The 20,710-nt window shown below is 38.4% G+C and overlaps 1 protein-coding gene across 7 annotated transcripts in view; it reads right to left on the minus strand.

Moving 5' to 3' along the window:
• PLCH1 (phospholipase C eta 1) overlaps positions 1-20,710 on the minus strand; it is a 217,318-nt gene that overhangs the window by 86,495 nt on the left and 110,113 nt on the right. For all 7 annotated transcript variants that reach the window (XM_030822742.1, XM_030822744.1, XM_030822743.1 and 4 more), the window contains exons 2-5: positions 18,771-18,917; positions 16,472-16,715; positions 8,642-8,771; positions 6,097-6,267 (exon numbers count right to left, since the gene is read on the minus strand). In XM_030822742.1, the coding sequence (XP_030678602.1) occupies positions 6,097-6,267; positions 8,642-8,771; positions 16,472-16,715; positions 18,771-18,917 (692 nt within the window). The remainder of the gene's footprint in view (positions 1-6,096; positions 6,268-8,641; positions 8,772-16,471; positions 16,716-18,770; positions 18,918-20,710) is intronic.

A 20,710-nucleotide genomic window follows, 5' to 3' on the forward strand; every position in this document is an offset into this window, starting at 1 on the left:
GAAATCTCTGAAAATCCTCTTGGAATTAACTATCCACATGCATATTTCAGATGAAAGCTTTGTATAAACAGAAACCTACTTTTGACTTACTATAAAGGTAGCCTTTGCTCTTAGATAACAGCTAGCAGAAAATTTTAAATTTTTAAAATTATTTCATTTTAGAGACAGAGTCTTACTCTGTGGCACAGGCACAATCATAGCTCACTGCAGCCTGGAACTCCCAGGCTCAAGCAATCCTCCCACCTCCACCCCACAAGTAGCTGGGACTAAGGGCAAGCACCACCACACCCAACTAATTTTTGTTTAAGAGAAGGGGTCTCACTATATTGTTCAGACTGATCTTGAGCTCCAGGGCTCAAGTGATCCTCCTGCCTGCCCCTGTAGCTGGGATTACAGGGGCAAGCCACTGGGCCTGGCTAGGAGGGTTTTCCAACTATATAAAGGTGCTTCAATGTTCCTGCCTTCTCTTCCTTCCTCCTCAATCCATAAGAAACAAAAAAATATAAAGAGCATAGGGGCTTGCTAAGAAAGGTTGCCAAGGGGATGGGAAAATGAAATCAAATTGTCCCTCTAGAACCAAAACACTAAAAAGGATGGAACAAAAAAAAAACACTCAGCTCCAGTGCCAAGAAATGGATAGGAACTCTGGAGGAGATGTAGGTGGTTTTTTGGCAAATATGAGGTTGGGGTGGGTGAGGAATGAAACAAAGCAAAACAAAACAAAACAAAAACTCTGAATCAACTCTAGTAAATACTTTGGAACCACAGATTAGTGGATATCTGTGATCCTTTATCTGTAGACAAAAGGAAGAGAAGAAAGAGAAATCTCAGCCAGGTAACTTCTGGCTATCCTGGCACTTCCTCATGGTTGTAAAAGACAGTGAGAATTCCCTTGGCACAGCCATGTTTTAAGAATGAAAGTCCTAATCAAACAGCAATCGGACCTGTCAAAGGCATAAATTCAATCTTCTGAGAGCGTCAGTAAAATAAAAATCTGACCCACAGGCCAATATTTGATTTCATAAAATCCTCGACAGCATATGTGGCCAGCAGTGATATTTCATTTCACAACTGAGTAAACCTATAAAAGTTGACTATCCTGGTGTCTACACCAATCTTATGTTATCAGAAGCTAATGAATTAGTGTCACACGCATCATCAAATTGCCTCAAATTTGTGCCATTGTGAAAATCCAATTTTGAAACCCCACAAAACTCTTCACTAATGACTCTTTCTACACAGTTAGATTGTGTCCAATCTAATAAAATAAATTTTAACACTATTTTAAAGAATGTTGAAATGCACAACTTCATAACAATTTTTAAATACAGAGCTATTTTCTTAGGATGAATTATTAAAGTAAAATGGTTCGGCCAAAGTTTTATAAATTATATTAAATATAGATTGTAAAACTACTCCAGTATCATTCTATAATTTCACCAGAAATAGACGAGATGGACACTACGTTTGGTGGCATATTTTTTAATCTTTACTAATAAACGATGGGAAAAAAAAATAGTCTCCTAGCCTAGATAGCATGGTGAGACCCTGTCTCTAAAACAGATTATTAAAAATTAGCTGGATGTGATGACACACACCTGTAGTCCCAACTACTCAGGAGGCTGAGGCAGGAAGATTGCTTGAGCTCAGGAGTTGGAGGTTATATGATCCATGATCACACCCACTGCACTCCAGCCTGGGTGACAGAGACCTTGTCTCTAAGAAATAAATAACTTGGTTTTATTTCAGATTTTTGAATTACTAATAAAGGGTGAACATTTTCATAGGTTTATTGACTTTGTATGATTTTTTATAGGTTTCAAGTGTTTTACTCATTTTTCCATTTTTTTTTCCTCAATGATCTAGGAAAGTATTTGCCATATTAAGGAAATTGACTATTTCTCTCTTTTGTATGTTACAAATATTTTCCTACTCTGTCCTTTAATTTTGTGGTGCTTAATGAAGTGGACCACATACAAACAAAGTTTCAGTACATTAAAATTTTCGTTTGTGATTTTTACCTTTTGATGTATGATCACTTTTCTTTATAATTTTATAGATTTCTTTTGAGTCATGCTCATATGTAAGTAGCTTCAAGCTAATTTAGAAAATTAAACTAGATACAGTTAATCATCTGCCAGGAACAAATGTCACAGAATTCTGGCTTCTGTTTTCCCTAACTAAAATTTACTGGCAGAATGTCAACAAAACTAAAAGGAGAGAAGAAATACATGCCCCTTAGCAAGTGACATCCAGTATTGCTATTCAAATGAACTGGGGTAATTCCACTAGCCTGAATGAATTTGAAGTCAGTAGTTTATACCTTTTAACTTTAATTCCTCACATTGTCACACTTCTGAATATCTTGGGCAAAGGACTTTCCTGTTCATCATTGCAATGTTCAATTTGACACTGTGCGATAGGAAAGACAGGTATCAGCTCCCTTTGCATGGATCAGGAAACCAAGGCTCAGAAACAATCATGATTGATTCTCCAACCACTAAAGCTTGCAGCGTGTGGAATGCAGGTGTTTTGGACTCTTGGTCTAATGTTCTTTCCAGTACACTATGAGAGTTCTGCAAGTAAGGATGGAGAAGTAGTTATATAAGAGAGGGACACAGAGGAGTAAAGATGTAGAAAGGACGTATCCTCTAAGGGAAAATATAGACATTTCTATTACCCAATTCCCTTTTTTCACCTGTCCCATAGCTAACATTGTTAATAAGGAATCTCTGCCTTTGCCAAACTATCAAACTACTTAAAATAACTAATTTTGACAAAGCATTTTGCTAATAACACTATCAGGTTTAATTCTTAAGAAAGCAACAATAAAACTCATAAAAGTGAATCTGTTATTTCTAAAATGTATATGATTGTGATAATAAGGTAAAGTAAAATATTAAGTAGGTATTAGAAAGTTATCTAATCACATGGTTGGTTTTGCTGGCTACCAGCCCCTATCCTGAAACTATCCAGGGGCCCAACAATAATTACCTCATTAGCATGAACTCAGATACGATGAAAAGGGGTTCATTATAAATAATAAAAGATACTTCTCAGGAAATTCTAAGAGTTTTAGGAGCTCTGTGCCAGGAACTGGAAAAAAGGCCAAATGTATATTTTATTATATCACACTATGACAGACTTGGAGTGGGAGGGTAAAGGAGAAGTAATTTGGAAGAAAATTCTAATCATGTACAGATTTGATGCAGTTCAGTACACGGTACCCTAAAATATTGCACCCTAGCATTTGTGGAAAACAGCAGAAAAGGAAAGGTACCTCTGGCCTTCCCCCAAGCCCTTCCACCCATAAAACCTAGGAAGAATTTTCTGAGCTTCCCCTGAAGCAGACCATATGACCCTCATTAAAGTGATCGTCAGCACCTTCCCAATACCCAAAGGAAAGGAGCACAATAATTATAATTTTATTCTACCTCAAAAAGGAAAAATCCAGCAAACTTTAAAAAGCACGTTGTTTTAGTTCTTCGCATTCTCTTTCCTTTTATCATAGACTCTCAAAATCATAAAGTATCAAAAAAAGGTCTTCATTTTGAGCTTTCTGAGGGTAGGATTTGTCCACTACCAAAACTTAGCACAATACCTAGGAAATATAGTATCTATTCATACAAGGAAGTGAATTAATCTGAAATGTTACTAACCCAAGCACCCACCCATATTTCAATCTCCTTAATAGCATCTCAAATCCTTGTTAACACCTTCAAGGAAGAAAACACAATTGTCAGAGTCATCCAGCACATCTTCAGTCAGCTATACTTCTTAAGAGCTACTGGAAATTTATCTCTCTCTGATATTCAGATATTAACCCAATGTTTTATTCACTGGGTCTCTGTGGCAGAAGTTTATCCTGGTTCACATAAAGTCCTTGCAATATCCAGATCCAGACTGAAAGAAGGGATCAAACTAGGTGACCCAACTTTTCCACTCAGATATATATTCAAGAGACTTGACAACGTATGTCCACACAAAAACTTGTACATGAATGTTCACAGCAGCATTATTCATAATAGCCCCCAAAAACCAAATGACCCAAATTTCCATCAACTGATGAATATATAAACAAAATGTGGTATATTCATACAATGATATATTATTTGGCAATAAGAAGAAATGAAACACTGATAATGCCACAACATGAATGAATCTTGAAAACATTATACCAAATGAAAGAAGCCAATCACAAAGGTCACATATATGATTCCCTTTATATGAAATGTCCAGAACAGACAAACAGACAAATTAATAGAGACAGAAATATTAGTTGCCACAGCCTGTGGGGGAGAGAGAAATGGGGAATAATTGCTAATAGGTATGGGTTTTTTTCTTGGGGTGTGGAAAATGTTCTGAAATTAGATAGTGGTTACAGTTGCACAACTCTTTTTTCCCTTTTTTTTTTTTTTTTTTTTTTGAGACGGAGTTTCGCTTTTGTCGCACAGGCTGGAGTGCAATGGCGCTATCTCGGCTCACCGCAACCTCCGCCTCCTGGGTTCGTTCAAGCGATTCTCCTGTGTCAGCCTCCCGAATAGCTGGGATTACAGGCATGTGCCACCACGCCTGGTTAATTTGGTATTTTTGGTAGAGACCGGGTTTCTCCATGTTGGTCAGGCTGGTCTCGAACTCCCGACCTCAGGTGATCCGCCCGCCTCGGCCTTCCAAAGTGCTAGGATTACAGGCGTGAGCCACCGTGCCCAGCCCTTATTTTTTTTCTTTTTTTTGAGGTGGAGTCTCGCTCTGTCGCCCAGGCTGGAGTACAGGGGTGCAATCTCAGCTCACTACAACCTCCACCTCCTGGGTTCAAGCAATTCTCCCTGCCTCAGACTCCCAAGTAGCTGAGATTACAGGAGTTCGCCACCACGGCCAGCTAATTTTTGTATTTTTAGTAGAGACGGGGTTTCGCCATGTTGGCCAGGCTTGTCTCAAACTCCTGACCTCAGGTGATCCACCCGCCTCAGCCTCCCAAAGTGCTGGGATTACAGGCATGAGACACCGTCCCTAGCCAATAGTTGCACAACTCTGTTGATACACTAAAAAACACTTAAATGTATACTTTAAAAAGGGTGAATTTTATGGTATGTGAATAATATCTCAATAAAGGTTTTATTAAAAAATTGGAAAGTGTTCAAGCACAAGCTGGCTGATTATTTGTGTGAGTACTGTAGAAAGAATTAGTTCTACTGATGATTGTACTATATAGTCCAAATATTTGGTGATTTTTTACGATTTCAACAGAGCTAAATGCCGCTGACTTAAAATAAACAAAGGAGTTAAGTAGCTCTTTATATTAAGACAATTGTTCCATTAAGAGAATTAAAAGTAAACCTCATCAACTGCACAAAACCAAAGCCTCCTCTCAATAAGTCTAATATAAAAGGTTAAAAAATTTGAATAAAACATTCATTTATTCCTCTACTTTAGTGAGAAACAGACTTTGAGGAGATATTTAAAAAGCAGACTGAGAAGTTAGCTTTGCTGACCATAATTCAGCCTATATAATATTAAGATTAAAACATCTTATTTTAAACATATTTAGAGATTCTCTTTGCTAATCAGGACCTAATTTACTTAGCCTTTTCACATGATCAAATGCCAATTTACTGTCAGAATTATCAATGACCTACCACAATAGTAGTTAAGAATTGTGCCATCATTAAATATCTAGCTATTTTATTAGTATGAATATAAATTTATATTTAAAATAAATAAATTTGACTAAATTTATACTAATACTAATTTATACTACTATATAGTATAAACTAATAATACATCATGGTATTAGTATAAAGAAAGCATTACCATTGTATTAAAATATTAACATTCATTTCTTTGTGGAAAAATATGCATATCTGTATTCAATACATTTAAGGTTAAGAATTATATAACCCAGTGTTCAAGTTATCACTTCTTCTCTTAAAAGCTGCTAGAAACTGTTTTAAATGACTCAAAGATAAGATTTTTGTGAACTAGTGATATTTACTACCTTTGCGAAATTCAAAGTACACCTATATTTAACCCCAAAAGAAAGACATATCTTTCATGAGTACTTTTAAGTAAACTTTCATTTTAACAGTCTAATGATACCTTTTGCTCCACCTTCAAAAACTGAGCCAGTTCTTCCACAGTTAGGTGATCTTTCTTGTCACTGTAGCTCAAAAGTAACAAATAAAGGTCTCGTCTCAAAGACATCATTTTGTAAAAAACACAGAACTCTTCAAATGTCAAAGTTCCCTGATTCTCATCTGTGTCGGCTTCCTGAAAAGGGCATAGAGAAAATAAAGCAATATGAAAGTTAGAAATAGGAAATTCAGTACTGGGAAATAATATTTACACTATAAAAGAGCTAGTACACAAATCCGAAGTGGTGAGCACACATTCTCTTCAAGCACATGTGGAACATTATAAAGCGACCACATATTTGGCCAGAAAGTTTGAACAAATTATAAGGAATCAACCTCACACAAACCAATTGTTCTGACCACTGTAAATTTATAAATCAACAAAGAAAGCTTAAAAAAAAAAAAAACCTGTAGAAACAATACAATTCTAAATAGGAAATAAAACATATGTAAGTGAAAAATACACTACATATTAAAACTTATAAAATAACATTAGAAACTTGAAGTCAAATTACTAGACAGCAAAGATTTTAAAAAGAAGTTAATAATTCAACTCAAAAAAGTGACAAAAATTAAGTGAAGAAAATAAATTATAAACAAAAGCAAAAAGTAATAAAATAGAAAACAAACAGCTGTAACATATAGGTGAGAAAGAAAACCAAAGCCTAATTTCTAAAGAACCAATAAAAATGAGAAATCTTGAAAAAGACTAATCAAGAACAAAAGAAAGAAGATGTATTTAACACATGAGAAAAATATCAGTCTCTCATAGGTTTCTGAACTGTAATCCAATCAAATGTAATTTTTACCTATGAGAGAATCTCTCTTAATTCTCCAAAGGTAGAGTTGATGCTCTTAAAGCCATGGGCATCCTTGGTAACTCCCTGCTTTCCCTCCATAGAAAATTCTAAACAATCCATCTGGATTGATTTCTTGTTAAAATTGTTTCTAGTAATTATTGAGCATGAAGCTTTCATCATATGCCTTACTTACAGGTTGGCTGAATTATTCATAAAACCATAAAACTATTGGGGATAAATAATGAGCAACTGACCCACTTATGTGCTCTTCTTCATTCTAAGTGAACACAATTCTAAGTAAACAAAAACAGACAGGGAATGAATGGCATTTTGAAATGCATAGATTTTGTGAAGTACACTCAACTGTTATATGGTATTAAACAAAGCTTTGAAAGTCAAAGTGGTCATTAAAACCTTTTTAAAATTTTGCTAACCTTGGGTCGATTATGAACAAATGCTTCCAAATTTTACTTCCAATAATTACCCAAGAAATCATGATTTGTATAGGTACAGACTTTGCCCTCCCCTTTAGGATTGGCCTCTTACATTGAATCAGCAGCTACCTCTTCAATGCTGTGATCAGCTCCTGTGCAAATGAACAGACAGGAGGTGGGGCTCACAGCAGGGCAAAAGTGAGATAACACCGCATACCAGAAACATGGCAAACCTTCCCATATGTTTAAAGATAACTCATTTCCCCTCCAAAGTCCCTCACTCCATCTCTCAGATTCCCTATACAGCAAATCTCACTCCCTCCTCTTCCCATTCTCTCATGCTGTTCTCCAGTGCAATGAGACTCAGTTTCCCACAATGCAAACCATCTCCAACCAAGAACAGGGCCACCCTTAAAGGGTCACAGAACAGAGCCAGCCTCTGTCTTCCATTTATTGTTGCAACACATACCCCATGTTGTCTCTGTTCTTACCACCTCTAAGAACAAGTAGAAACATTAAACATCATATTGCCCTCCTATGCTTATTTTTACATATACAAAGTATCACCTAGAAAATCATTGCAAAACATGGATTACGCACACACGACTTATCTTCAAATAACAGCCTGTTACAAATTAGTACTCTAGTAATTTCTAATAGCCTAACATTGTCTTTGCCCTGACTTAAGAGAGCTCACTTCTGTACCCAGGTGAGGATTAAATGCAGTCCTAGCTGGATGCCACAGAATAAGTCTGGGCCCAAGGATTTTTCTCAATGACTTATCAACAGGGAAAGAGCCTTTCATCTAACCAACAAGGAGTTGAATGGAATTCTGGAGAGCTCCCTAAAAGGCAGGAGTGAATTGCCTAAATCCTGAACTCCTCAGAAACAAAATACAGAGCTCTTGAGATTTTAGACAAGTGCTATTTTTTGTCATGTTAGTCTTTATTCTGATCCTCACAACAGCCCTGCGAGGTAGGCAAATGAGGTATTACTGTCCTCTCAAAGGGACTGGAGCAAGTTTCTTCCATTATTTGTCAGGAAAACAGCGACAATAACAAAAAAGCATTTTAGGAAGTGAAATTTTGGATGAATGTTAAATTTATAAAGTCTTTTTACTTGATGAAACAAAATCATTTCTTCATCAAAGAAAAATAAAACAGTACAGAGCACATATATTAGCTTCCAACAAAACAAAATAGCCTTTTAATATACCTAAGTACGTTAATAACCTCTGTGTATTTTATATAAGGCCAGTGAAATTGTGAAAACTTACCTGAAACATTTGTCTGACTTTTCTTCGGGGCAGATTAACATTCAGTTTATGCATCAGCTGATGTATCTCTTCAATATTCAACAAGCCATCACCATTCTTATCAGCTTCCTCAAAGGTCTGCTTCACCCATGTGCAGAAAGGTCAAAGAAAACACCTGTGTGCTCATCAAAATTAAAAACTGCTCTCTCACAGAATACTCGTAAGGACATTTATCAGTAACACAGAACTTGAGAAGAAATTCTTTTGAGGAGGCCCTGCAATCCATAGGCTCTGATGAGCTACTAATAATGATGACAATAACAATGACAACAACAAACCAGGAATGGAAGGGGAACACATAAAGGGGGTAAGGGAGTTCCCGGCTGGGTGCAGTGGCTCATGCCTATAATCTCAGCACTTTGTGAGACTGAGACAGGTGGATCACCTGAGGTCAGGAGTTTGAGACCAGCCTGGCCAACATGGTGAAACCCTGTCTCTACTAAAAATAAAAAAATTAGCCAGGCATGGTGGCAGGCACCTGTAATCCCAGCAACTTGTGAGGCTGAGGCAGGAGAATCGCTTGAACCGGGGAGGTGGAGGTTGCAGTGAGCCAAGATTGCTCTCCAGCCTGGGTGAGAAGAATGAAACTCTGTCTCAAAAGAAAGAAAGCGGGGGCGGGGGGTGGGGGGGGTGGTTCCCTCCATTGCGAAATGAGAGTTAAACCAAATTATTTTGAGCATCTTTAATTCAAACATTCTTATTCAATCTTATCCAAATTAAATATCAAATCTATTATTGCAAAACACTATATCACTATCCTAAATAGAAGGAATGAATTACCCTCCTAATCCTCATGGATACTAAAACCTCATGGATACTAAAAGCTACATCACTGGTTCCAATTCCACTCTAGCAAGACAATAACACCTTAATTCACACCTCCAATAGCAAACTCCATAAACATAAATATTTCTATATGACTTTAAATGTTATCCCTTTTTGCTTTTCATTTTCTGACCGGTTTTTCTCAGTTATGCTGCCATGTTCATAACACAAATCTTGTGTCCCTATCAGTTCTCATTCACAAGGTTAGAGTTCTTCATTTATGAGGCATACAGATGGCATGTAGCAGGAACGGCCCAGTATTACATCTCTCTAACACTTTGTTTAAGAATCTCTTTATGATGAAACCCCAAATATAAATATACGGCTTATCTTCTCCTATGCCCTTTTACCTACTATCTTTTTACCTTCACAGTACCCCATGGTACATGATCTTTTCAATTCTCTTTTCTCTGTCCCACTCAGACATTTAGCAAATTAGACCATCTAGTTCAATCTCATCATTGTCAGATAAGGATATAAAATGAGAGGAGAGAGAGAAATGTGATCATTAGTATGAGAACCAGGTCTCAACTCAGGTCTTTTGTGCCTGATCTAGCACACTCTTCTACACATAAGGTCTGTCTCTATACCACGCTTCTCTTCCTATTACTAGCTTTGATGATTCTCACCTAATTGGCCCAAATTTCTAAATCACGGGCAGGTAATGTGAAGTACAAACATAATGTGCTAGGAGGTGCCCTCAAAGCTCAGGTAGAGATGATGTGACTGAGAATAAGAAGCTGAGTTTGGATACGAAAGGTTTACATCATGTGAACTGAAGTTTTAAAAGATCCTCAGTGGGAAGAGCCTTGGATTGCTTTACATAGTGAGAACGCAGATGAAATGGTAACACAGGAATTGAAAATTCCCAGTTAACTTTTAGCAAAGGATTTTTTCAAATGGATGATTCATAGTTGTTGAGGGGTAGGTTACAAAAGGCAAGTACCATGTGCATATTTAGAAAACCAATTAAACTTCAATATTTGAAGGGTAATGAAGAGGAAAAGAATAAGGTGATAGATAGCAAGAAACCAGAGACTCAAAGTAAGCAAAAGGTATAGTTTTAAAAACCAAGAAATGGGAGAATGAATGTATATCAGAGGAGAGGGTACATCATATTTCCATTTCTATATGATTCAAATTATGACTGTAGGAGATTATACCTCAGAAAGTAAAAACAACTAGAAAGGTAACATATTATGTCTTCTAAAATTAAGTAGAGGATATTTTCAGATCGCCTTACTTCATATTTTGTAAATACCTTATTTCATATTTTTTCCCTTTAAAATTTTAAAATAACTAGCCCAGCTCTTTCTAGTTCAATTTTTCCTTATAGACTTGTCAGGACCTCATTTTATATGACCCCTGGAAGTTAAGGGAGGTCCAGATCTGGGGGGAAAATAACTGAAGAACCAAAAGGGTGAAACATTTGGCCCAATCACTAATAAGTGCCTGAGTCTCATTTTCTTCTGTTTTCAAGGCACGCAGCACCCACTTGGGGCTTTCAACTATGGACACTACTCTATGCCCCACAAAGTATATGGCTGGAGTTCAAAGAAGTGACAAAAGGAGTCTGATGGCAGTAATATTTTTATCCTTTTATTCTATAACCCTTTATCAAATATAATTCTTTATCAAAGCCTCTCAAAGTCTTCTCCAGAGAAGAGGCAGGGACAGCCAAACCGTAAGCATGTGTGTATTCTGCAGATACAAACATTTAGGATAAGCCTGTGTCTGTCTGCAAAGCCTTTAGCACCAACACGGAAATCGGCTTTGATTATTGGTTTAGGGAACTGGTAAAGTAAAAACAGAGGCAGAATCAAATGAAGAAATGTGCACTAGTCCTAATTCTACTGCTTACTTGGCCTTGTGACAGAGGGTTACTCATATCACCTCTTGGAGGCTCCATTTCTTCACCTACAATATCAAGGAACACAACTTTTAACCTTGAAATCCCTTCCAACTCTAAGATTCCATAAATGAAAAAACTATTCTTTCCAGTAATGGTCCACATAGTATACAACTCCAGGTAAAAATGTCCTGATATCTTAAAGATGTTCTTCCTAATTAAGATATGTGTCCAATAAAGCCCTGAATTAATAATTTATAGCCACACCATAATAATTTTAAAAAGAGAAACAGTCATTCCTCAGAGAAAATCTGGGTGAGACTGAATGCAAAGTAATGATCTAGGATTTTCTATCAAGAGACTGTAGGAGCATGTAAAGCATTGAATGATCCTATCTAGTACAGGGGAGGGCAAACTTTTCTGTAAAGGGCCTGATAGTGAATATTTTAAGTTTTGCAGGACATTTGCTGTCAGCTGCAACTATTCCACTCTGTCACTGTCATGAGAAAGCAGCCATACAGATATAAATGAATGAACATGGTTGTGTTCCAATAAACCTTTATTGGAATTTCAGAACCCTGAAATTCTAATTTCAAGTAATTTCCACAGGTCACAAAATGTTTTTCTTTTGATTTTTTTTTAACCATTTAAAACCCATTCTTAGCTCAGGAGTCCACACAAAAATCAGGAGTGGGCCAGATTTGCCCAGTAGTTTGAGGGGGAAAGAATAAGGTCTGGATTTATAACATACATAACAGGTGGCCTGAAGCCTTCTGGAAGTAATAATTTCCCTCATGGGGTCAAGAGATAAGGTGGGGAAAACATGAAGGAGAATGGTCTGATAGAGAGAAATGCTGAGCCTAAGTGCCAGAACCATCATCTTTGCATACAGATCTGCTGAGTATTCAGACTTTCATTTATCTGAATAGGAAAGCTAAAGATTTGCCACTCTTTACCTCTTTTTAGCAATGACAGCAGTACCTATTACTTGTAAAGTGCTTATTAAGTGCTAGGCAGTGTTCTAAGGACTATATATACTCAACTGATCTTAACACACCTCTGTATGGCAGACACTATCATTATCATCATCACCATGTTGCAGATAAAAGACTTGAAGGCAAAAGAACATAAGTAATTCATCCAAATTTGCATAGCACAGGCAGAGTGGGGGCTCGACCTCAGGCAGTGCAGCACCAGGGTCTGATCCCTAATGACACTGGATTTCTTCTAGTAAGTATGAGTACTGCATCATGGCCATCACTCAGCATGGCCATACTGCAGAAATAAGTTACGCTCTAGACTGGATGGATTTTCTCATGCAGCCATTTAATTTCATTATTCTCATTTTTCATTCACAGTTGAAATTTTCAGTCCTAAGTGAAATCTAATAATGAACATCCCAAATCTGTTCTTTTCATTAATGTAGTTAAATGTTTATCAAATTAAGGATGTAATCCCATTATTAAGATATTATCTAGGCCAGGCGCGGTGGCTCACGCCTGTAATCCCAGCACTTTGGGAGGCCGAGGCGGGAGGATCACAAGGTCAGGATATCGCGACCATCCTAGCTAACACGGCGAAACCCCGTCTCTACTAAAAATACAAAAAATTAGCCGGGCGTGGTGGCAGGCGCCTGTAGTCCCAGCTACTCGGGAGGCTGAGGCAGGAGAAAGGCGTGAACCAGCGAAGCGGAGCTTGCAGTGAGCTGAGATCCTGCCACTGCACTCCAGCCTGGGCGACAGAGCCAGACTCCATCTCAAAACAAACAAACAAACAAAAAATTAGCTGGGCGTGGTGGCAGGCGCCTGTAGTTCCAGCTACTAGGGAGCCTGAGGCAGGAGAATGGCGTGAACCCAGGAGGCGGAGCTTGCAGTGAGCCGAGATCGCACCACTGCACTCCTGGGTGACAGAGCGAGACTCCGCCTCAAACAAACAAACAAAAAGATATTATCTAAAACCCTATTAAATTCTGACACATCTGTATGAAAATGATTCCCTGACTCAAAATAACCTTTCTCATTTTTCACTTCAGCTTCCTCTTTACTATTCAATTTATTATTTCCCTTTTATTCCTTCACTGACGCAAAAATCAACTGCTTCTGTATTTCTTACAAAATGGTTGCTCTGTGTAGTGCCACGGTACACCTGCTTTCTGGACAGTATATTTTCAGAATACGGATCCCATAGAATATGAAAACTTTCAAGTGCCAGTAAACGTGGACAATCAGGTTCAAAAAACTTTTGACCAACAAAGCAAAAAGATGATTTATGCCCATCTCTAACTCATCTCTTTCAAGGATTATGAGAGAGGCTTCTATAAGTGACTTGCAGCTATGGAATGCTGTGAACTTGTCCTAGTTAACTGGATGAGGCTAGAAGCTTCTGGATTTGGTTGCTTCCCCATGGCCACTGCTCTTCCTTCTTCCTTGCTACACAACCTTGATTTTGTTCAGGTACCCAAAAGCCATGTACTTTAATGATGAGTGGGAACTCGATGGGGGGATTGGGGGGGGGTAAATCTTGGTTTAATACAACTGTCCTCAAAGTATAGTCCTGGAGGTCCCCATAAACATGAGGTTCCCTCTTTTTCCAACTACATGTCTGTGTGAGGCCAGATTTTCTTCGTGTACTTCAATCAAAACAACATATCGCAACAGACTGAATGCAGAAGCAGATAAGAGAACCCATGTGTTCTATTGCCAGACATTAAAGAGATTTGTAAAACGGTGAAGCAATACTGTTTTTCTAACGTGTTTTGCTTTGAAAAAATACTTTTTATAAAAATATTAACATGCAACAGAGTTTATTATTATAAATAAACACATTTTTATGTCTCCCATTTAATCTCTAATATGACAAGTATCAATAAATAGATCCCACATAAACAAAAGCTCTTTAGAATCTTCAGGGTTTTTTTTGTTAGTTTTTTGTTTTTAAGAGACAGGGTCTTGGTAGCTCACCGCTGCCTCCAACTCCTGGGCTCAGGCAATCTTCCCACCTCGCCTCCTGAGTAGCCGGCACTACAGGCATGTGTCACCACACCTGGCTAATCTTTTTAATTTTCTGTAAAGATGGGGTCTCACTATTTTGCCCAGACTGGTCTCAAACTCCTGGCCTCAAGTGATCCTTCCACCTCAGCCTCCTAAAGTGCTGTGATTACAGCCAGGAGCCATGCACCCAGCCTAAGTCTTCAGTTTTTAAGAGTGAAAAAAGGGGAGAGATCAAAGTTTAATTATGTCAGTTAATTTCTCCTGCAAGAGATTGGTTTAGGAATGAGGCAGCAATAGTAATTTTGGGAAATGATGAGAAGTTGTCTTTTGGGGGATTTCTGGGAAGTTTTTCTTTTCTCTTTAAAAAAAAAAAAAAAAGATTTGTGGCCAAGCGCGGTGGCTCACGCCTGTAATCCCAGCACTTTGGGAGGCCGAGGCGGGCAGATCACGAGGTCAGGAGATCAAGACCATCCTGGCTAACAGGGTGAAATGCTGTCTCTACTAAAAATACAAAAAAAAAAAAAAATTAGCCGGGCATGGCGGCAGGCACCTGTAATCCCAGCTATTCAGGAGGCTGAGGCAGGAGAATCGCTTGAACCCAGAAGGCGGAGGTTGCAGTGAGCCGAGATCACGCCACTGCACTCCAGCCTGGATGACAGAGCAAGACTCCATCTCCAAAAAAAAAAAAAATTGTGAGAAGAAAACTCTACTACCTCTGTGCAGAGCTGTGTTTAGAGATACTGCCTAATGCTACAGCAGTTCTCTCTGACCAAAGGGAAGTCAGCTGCAAGACCAAGCCAACATGGTGAGAAGGGCAGGACCTGGGTCTCTGATGACATCACTGAACCAGTGAAGTAGCTGACCCCGGAACTGCCCCATCTCAGGTCTCTTGTTTATGAGAAAATGAATATTCTTTATTGTTTAAGTCACTGTTAGTATGGTTTCTGATACTTGTACCAGAAAACATTCAGTATTTTTGGTTGGTTGTTTTTTACCAAATGTTAAAGAGTTAGAAATCAAACCAACAGATTTAAGCACAGAAAGTTAAATCCTGTTGGTGTTCTGTTCATTTCTAAATCCCAGTTGCCTTTATCTGCATGCTGTGAATATTGATGAAAACATCATGGCTCATCAACTCAGACTTTTCACACTGTCAAGATCCTTTCATGAGCTGAATTATTTCCATTCTTCTCCAACAATACTCTGGGTGAAGGATTATAGCTAGAGCAGCACAAATATATCACCAACCCCTGGGAAAAAAATTAGGGCACACATTCCAATGACGGCAAGGGAGTAGCACTACTCCCTGCATGGACAGAGACACCTGTATTTTAAGGCCATTCAAAATGTGAAGAAGGGAACCAAAGGAGTCAACTAGCCTTATACCTTATACCTTCACTTTACAGATAAGGAAACTGAGGCCAGAAAGGCCTTGCTATATGCCCAGTCAATCCCAGCAAGAAGGATGCCTGCACACCAACTCCATTAATCATTTATCTTGTCAGCACTGCAGGACCACAAGCATGGGTTTAATCAAGAATGAGACTTAGATTCCAGTTTCTCAAGCAATTAAGAGAGAGTAAATATTAGTAAGTAAAAAATAATTTCCCCTTTGGTATCAATCAGTTCAATTTCCAAACTGTAAGTTAGAAAGAGAAAAAGCAGGAAGGAGCTCAGTGCACAGTACCTAATTGCAACTCACAAAGTATTTGTTAAACTAAACTGACTTTATAACAAAGTAGGATTTTCTCTAATCCAAATCAGTGTTTTCCCAGTTACAGTTAATGAATATGCCTATGATTTAAAAGAGGCAATGATACTTAATGGGCACTTTCTCTCTCTTAGGAAACTTGAGGCTGTATTTGGAGACCTCTGATTGTGGAGCTAGATTCGGTCTCTTCAAAGAATTTTGCTCCTGAGTTCATACAAGCTTAAGTTTCCATATATTTCATGCATTCATTTATTTGGAGTGAGAGTCAGGAGGGGAGAAAAGGGTGTGAGGGGTAAAGAAAGAGAAAGGAAAATTATGGGAAAAATTAAAACAGTCTAATCCTTACTTCACAAATGCACACACACGCATACACAGAGAGCAAAAGAGAGCTGAAAATAAGGTTCTAGAAAGGATATTGGTCATGGGTCCTCTGCCTTTTGGCAAGGGAGTCTTCATCACTTATGCCAGCCATCAGGTACTTGAGGCCTGTGATCCAGGTGCGGGCCTCCTCGGGGTTGGAGGTGATGAGGTCCAGGGACTCCATGTGGTTGCCATGGTAGATGGTGAAGCAGCAGCTGGGGTCGAAGTTCCCCTCAGCTTGTCTGTGGAATATTTCAGACTGCCGGCCCTCAGTCACTTTGTAAATGGAATCAATAAGTACTGTGAGGAAAATGAGATACACACAGTTATACAGCAGGCAAAGATACTTGTTTACATGCACTAAGAAACAAGAAAAGCAAAATCATTTTAAATATAAAAAATAAGTATGAGGCTGGGTGCTCACGCCTGTAATCCTAGCAGTTTGGGAGGTCAAGGCGGGCAGATTGCCTGAGCTCAGGAGTTCGAGACCAGCCTGGGCAACACGGTGAAACCCCGTCTCTGCTAAAATACAAAAAAAATTAGCCGGGCATGGTGGCAGGTGCCTGTAGTCCTAGCTACTCAGGAGGCTGAGGCAGGAGAATTGCTCGAACCTGGGAGGCAGAGGTTGCAGTGAGCCAAGATCGTGCCACTGCACTACAGCCTGGGTGACAGAGCAAGATTCCATCTCCAAAAAAGAATAAATAAGTAAGTATGAAAAAATTCATTGCCTGCAAGTTGTGGTTTCAGGTTAAATGTGAAACCCAGGCCCTGTTTTTTCCCACTAGAAACCTTCTCTACATAACACTTGTGCTGCCTGAGCTGTCTTGACAACATTCTCCTAAGGCAATAATTCAGGACGTGTTGAAATTTGTAGTAAAAAAAAAAATAGATATGTCAATTGAAGCAAAAAGACTGGTAGAAAAGGTGGCAATGACTATGTCAAATTTATAGTTTACATATTTATAGAAAATATGCAAAGACCTAGAGCGGACTTTGGTGTTTTGCAACATGCATAAGAAGATCATTAGAAAACTGAAAGGAAAAAGAATTTCTGACAATCAAATAGCTGAGCTACATGGAACTGGCATTCCTAGAGAAAATGCCATAGGGCTAAGGTGGTGAAGGCAGAGCAGAGCTTGGAGAAGTGGAGAGGAACAAGATGACACCTGAGGAGAGGCAGAAACAGATATAGAAAGATAAGGCCCACTCCAGGGATGCTGACCAGGCCGCTTATGGTGGACTGGAAAGCTCAAGAGGGAGAATAATGGGAGATAAAACTGGAAAGGTAGACAATGGCTAGATTGTGGAGTGGCTGGAATCACAGAGATTCGCATTATTTAGTTAGCAGAGCAAATATGAAGGTTTGGATCACTGAAGCACAGGGCAAGAAGGATAATTTCAGACTAATAAATTATTTTTGGTCTGTGTGCTTGTTTATTTTTCAGTAGGAATCAGAAGTTTGTATATCCTATTGATTATTTATATACACCATCTACCCCTCACTTCTGCCTTAATGGCAGGGTCCCAATTTTCTTCTGGTATCAACTCATTTCCCACATGACTCACAGGGAAATGAGCCTATGCTCAGCCCAAGGTTCTGCTGCCTTTGTACCCTGGGACTTGCATCAGTGGCCCCCAGGTTCTCAGGCCTTCAACCTTGGACTTGGAATTATACCATCATCTCCCCTGCTTCTCAGGCCTTTGGACTCAAACTGAGCTACACCACCAGCTTCCCTGGTCCTGCAGCTTGAAGATGGTCTATCATGTAACCTCTTGGCCTTCATAATCACATAAGCCAATTCTCCTAAGTCCTCTCATACATCTATCTATCCTATTGATTGTGTTTCTCTAGGGAAAGCTGACTAACATAGTGTGAGGGAAAGTAGCTTTAAGTAGGAGCCACATCAAAACTACTTTACTTGATAAATTTAAATGGTGTTGTTAATTCATTAATCACTTAATAGTGTTCAGAATATGACAATACATTTTAAAGCCCATTAGCTTTATAATGTCCCTCACCTTTTATAGGAATGTAAAACATCTCGGGCTGTAAAACCATATATTCCAACTAAATATATATATATTTTATATATATATATATATATATATATATATATATAATGTCTCCAACACAGGGGAAGTATTAGCATTTACAGCATTCATGGACAAGAAAATTTTAATGGATTTAAATTCCCCAAAGATGGTCATTATTCTGCCTCTCAATATCCAAAATCAACTATCTCCAAACTTACAAAAGTATAAAACTTCCACAGATCTGAAGCTTCAAGAGCCCACTCAGTATAACCCATGTGTTACTATGTCTAGCCAAGCAAAGAATTCAAAGATTTGTTTTACTTTTCGCCTTCTCGCTCTTCCTAGAGGGTCGCCATCGGAGGCGTGTCCGGTGCTCATCCAGGTAAAAGAGGCGGACAAGCCCTTTGGTTCCACGTTTCAGCTTGATCATCTGTGTCCCGGACTGCATCACACTCATGCATCTTTCAACTGCAAAAGAAATTAGAGTGTATCCAGCTATCACACAATGCACTGGCATACTGGTGTCCAGGTTTTAGAGTCAAATAAAACCTCTGATACACCTGCAAAGACTCCAAGGACCAGAACAAATTTGGTAGAGGTAATCTGAAAAGTGAGTTGTTAAGGAATTGATTCAACAGGCTTAAGTCAGTAAAAAGCCTTACTAACAGAAAAAAAAAAAAATCTACTTCCAGGTAAATAATGCAATACTTCATAGGGCTATCTTCTGTTCTGTTTTTTGATATGAGACTTATGACCATTTGATACTTGGATTTATGTTCTTAAAGTAAGTTCTCAGACATGATAAGTCTTGTGAGTTTTTATAGAACCAATTATAAAAGTATCTTATAATAATGCTTTAAATGCAATCAACAGAAACAAGATTGGCAAAATGCTGACTGTTGTTGAAATTGGATAATGATTACATATGAATTCATGTTACATATTTGTGATGTTTGAAAATAGCTAAATAAAATTTTGTAAATGTAATCAGAAAAAAATCAAGTTTTCACAGCTGAACATAAAACACTTGCTGATGCATTAAACTGCTAAGATAACCCTTCTAGAGGAATAACTTGTTGAATGAATCCAGGTAATATCCAAATCACTTATAGTCCAAGTTAAAGCTGTCATTTAAATCCACTCTGCTTTGAGATGAATCTTGCTTGATATAGGAATCTGTTATTTTTGCCTGTTTCCCCTTGTTTGGTAATGGTGCCCCAACTTTTCCTTTAGAAACATTCGTCTACCATTTTGTGTGTCTTTGATGGCCTGCCAATCACTCCAGTGAAAGAGTAGACACACCTGACTTAAGCTTGGAGCAAATCTGACTCCCTCCCAAGAACATAAATCCTGAGCAGATCATTGCTTGAAAACAGAACTGAACCATTCAACAACTGAGATACTCCTAGTGGCCACTCTAAGATGTGACAGTTGTCACAATTCTTATTCTTCCTAAGACTGACAGATGATTCCATTTTCCCCTTGATTCTGCAAGTTATCCAGTACCCTTCCAAATATTTTTTTATTATATCAACCAGAAATAGCTTTTATTTCACAAAAATTACCAACTAATATACAGACCTATGTATAAACCATTAGAGCACTCAAAATACCTAGTTCTGAGTACCTACCTTATCAAGCAGTATGCTGTTAGAAACAACAGATAAAAGAAACACAATAAACAAACCTCAGCAACACTAGACTTCTGCTTTTTTGGCTAAATATTTTATCTTTACTAGGAAAGATAATCTCATCCAACACCTTAACATTGTATGCATAGGGTGCCTATTAAAGGTCACTTCAACATAACAAATCTTCACAATTTACTCCATGAAGTCTTTCCTTCCCTCAAAGAAGTCAAGGAGGAACTGCAAAAAATTAAGTATAGTTTCAGGATTTGATACTACAAAGAAGACGAAGTATAGGTTGTGTTTACTCATTTTATCTGACATATCAAATAACCAAATAATAAAATATTACTTAAGAAGGCTGGGCGCGGTGGCTCATGACTGTAATCCCAGAACTTTGGGAGGCCGAGGCAGGTGGATCACCCGAGGTCAGGAGCTCGAGACCAGCCTGGCCAACATGGTGAAACCCTGTCTCTACTAAAAATACAAAAATTAGCCAAGCATGGTGGCAGGCACCTGTAACCTCAGGTATTCGGGAGGTTAAGTCAGGAGAATTGCTTGAACCCGGGAGAAAGAGGTTGCAGTGAGGTGAGATCACACCATTGCACTCCAGCCTGGGTGACAGGAGCAAAA

Source organism: Nomascus leucogenys, chromosome 11, assembly GCF_006542625.1.
Source record: "Nomascus leucogenys isolate Asia chromosome 11, Asia_NLE_v1, whole genome shotgun sequence".
NCBI lineage: Eukaryota > Metazoa > Chordata > Mammalia > Primates > Hylobatidae > Nomascus > Nomascus leucogenys.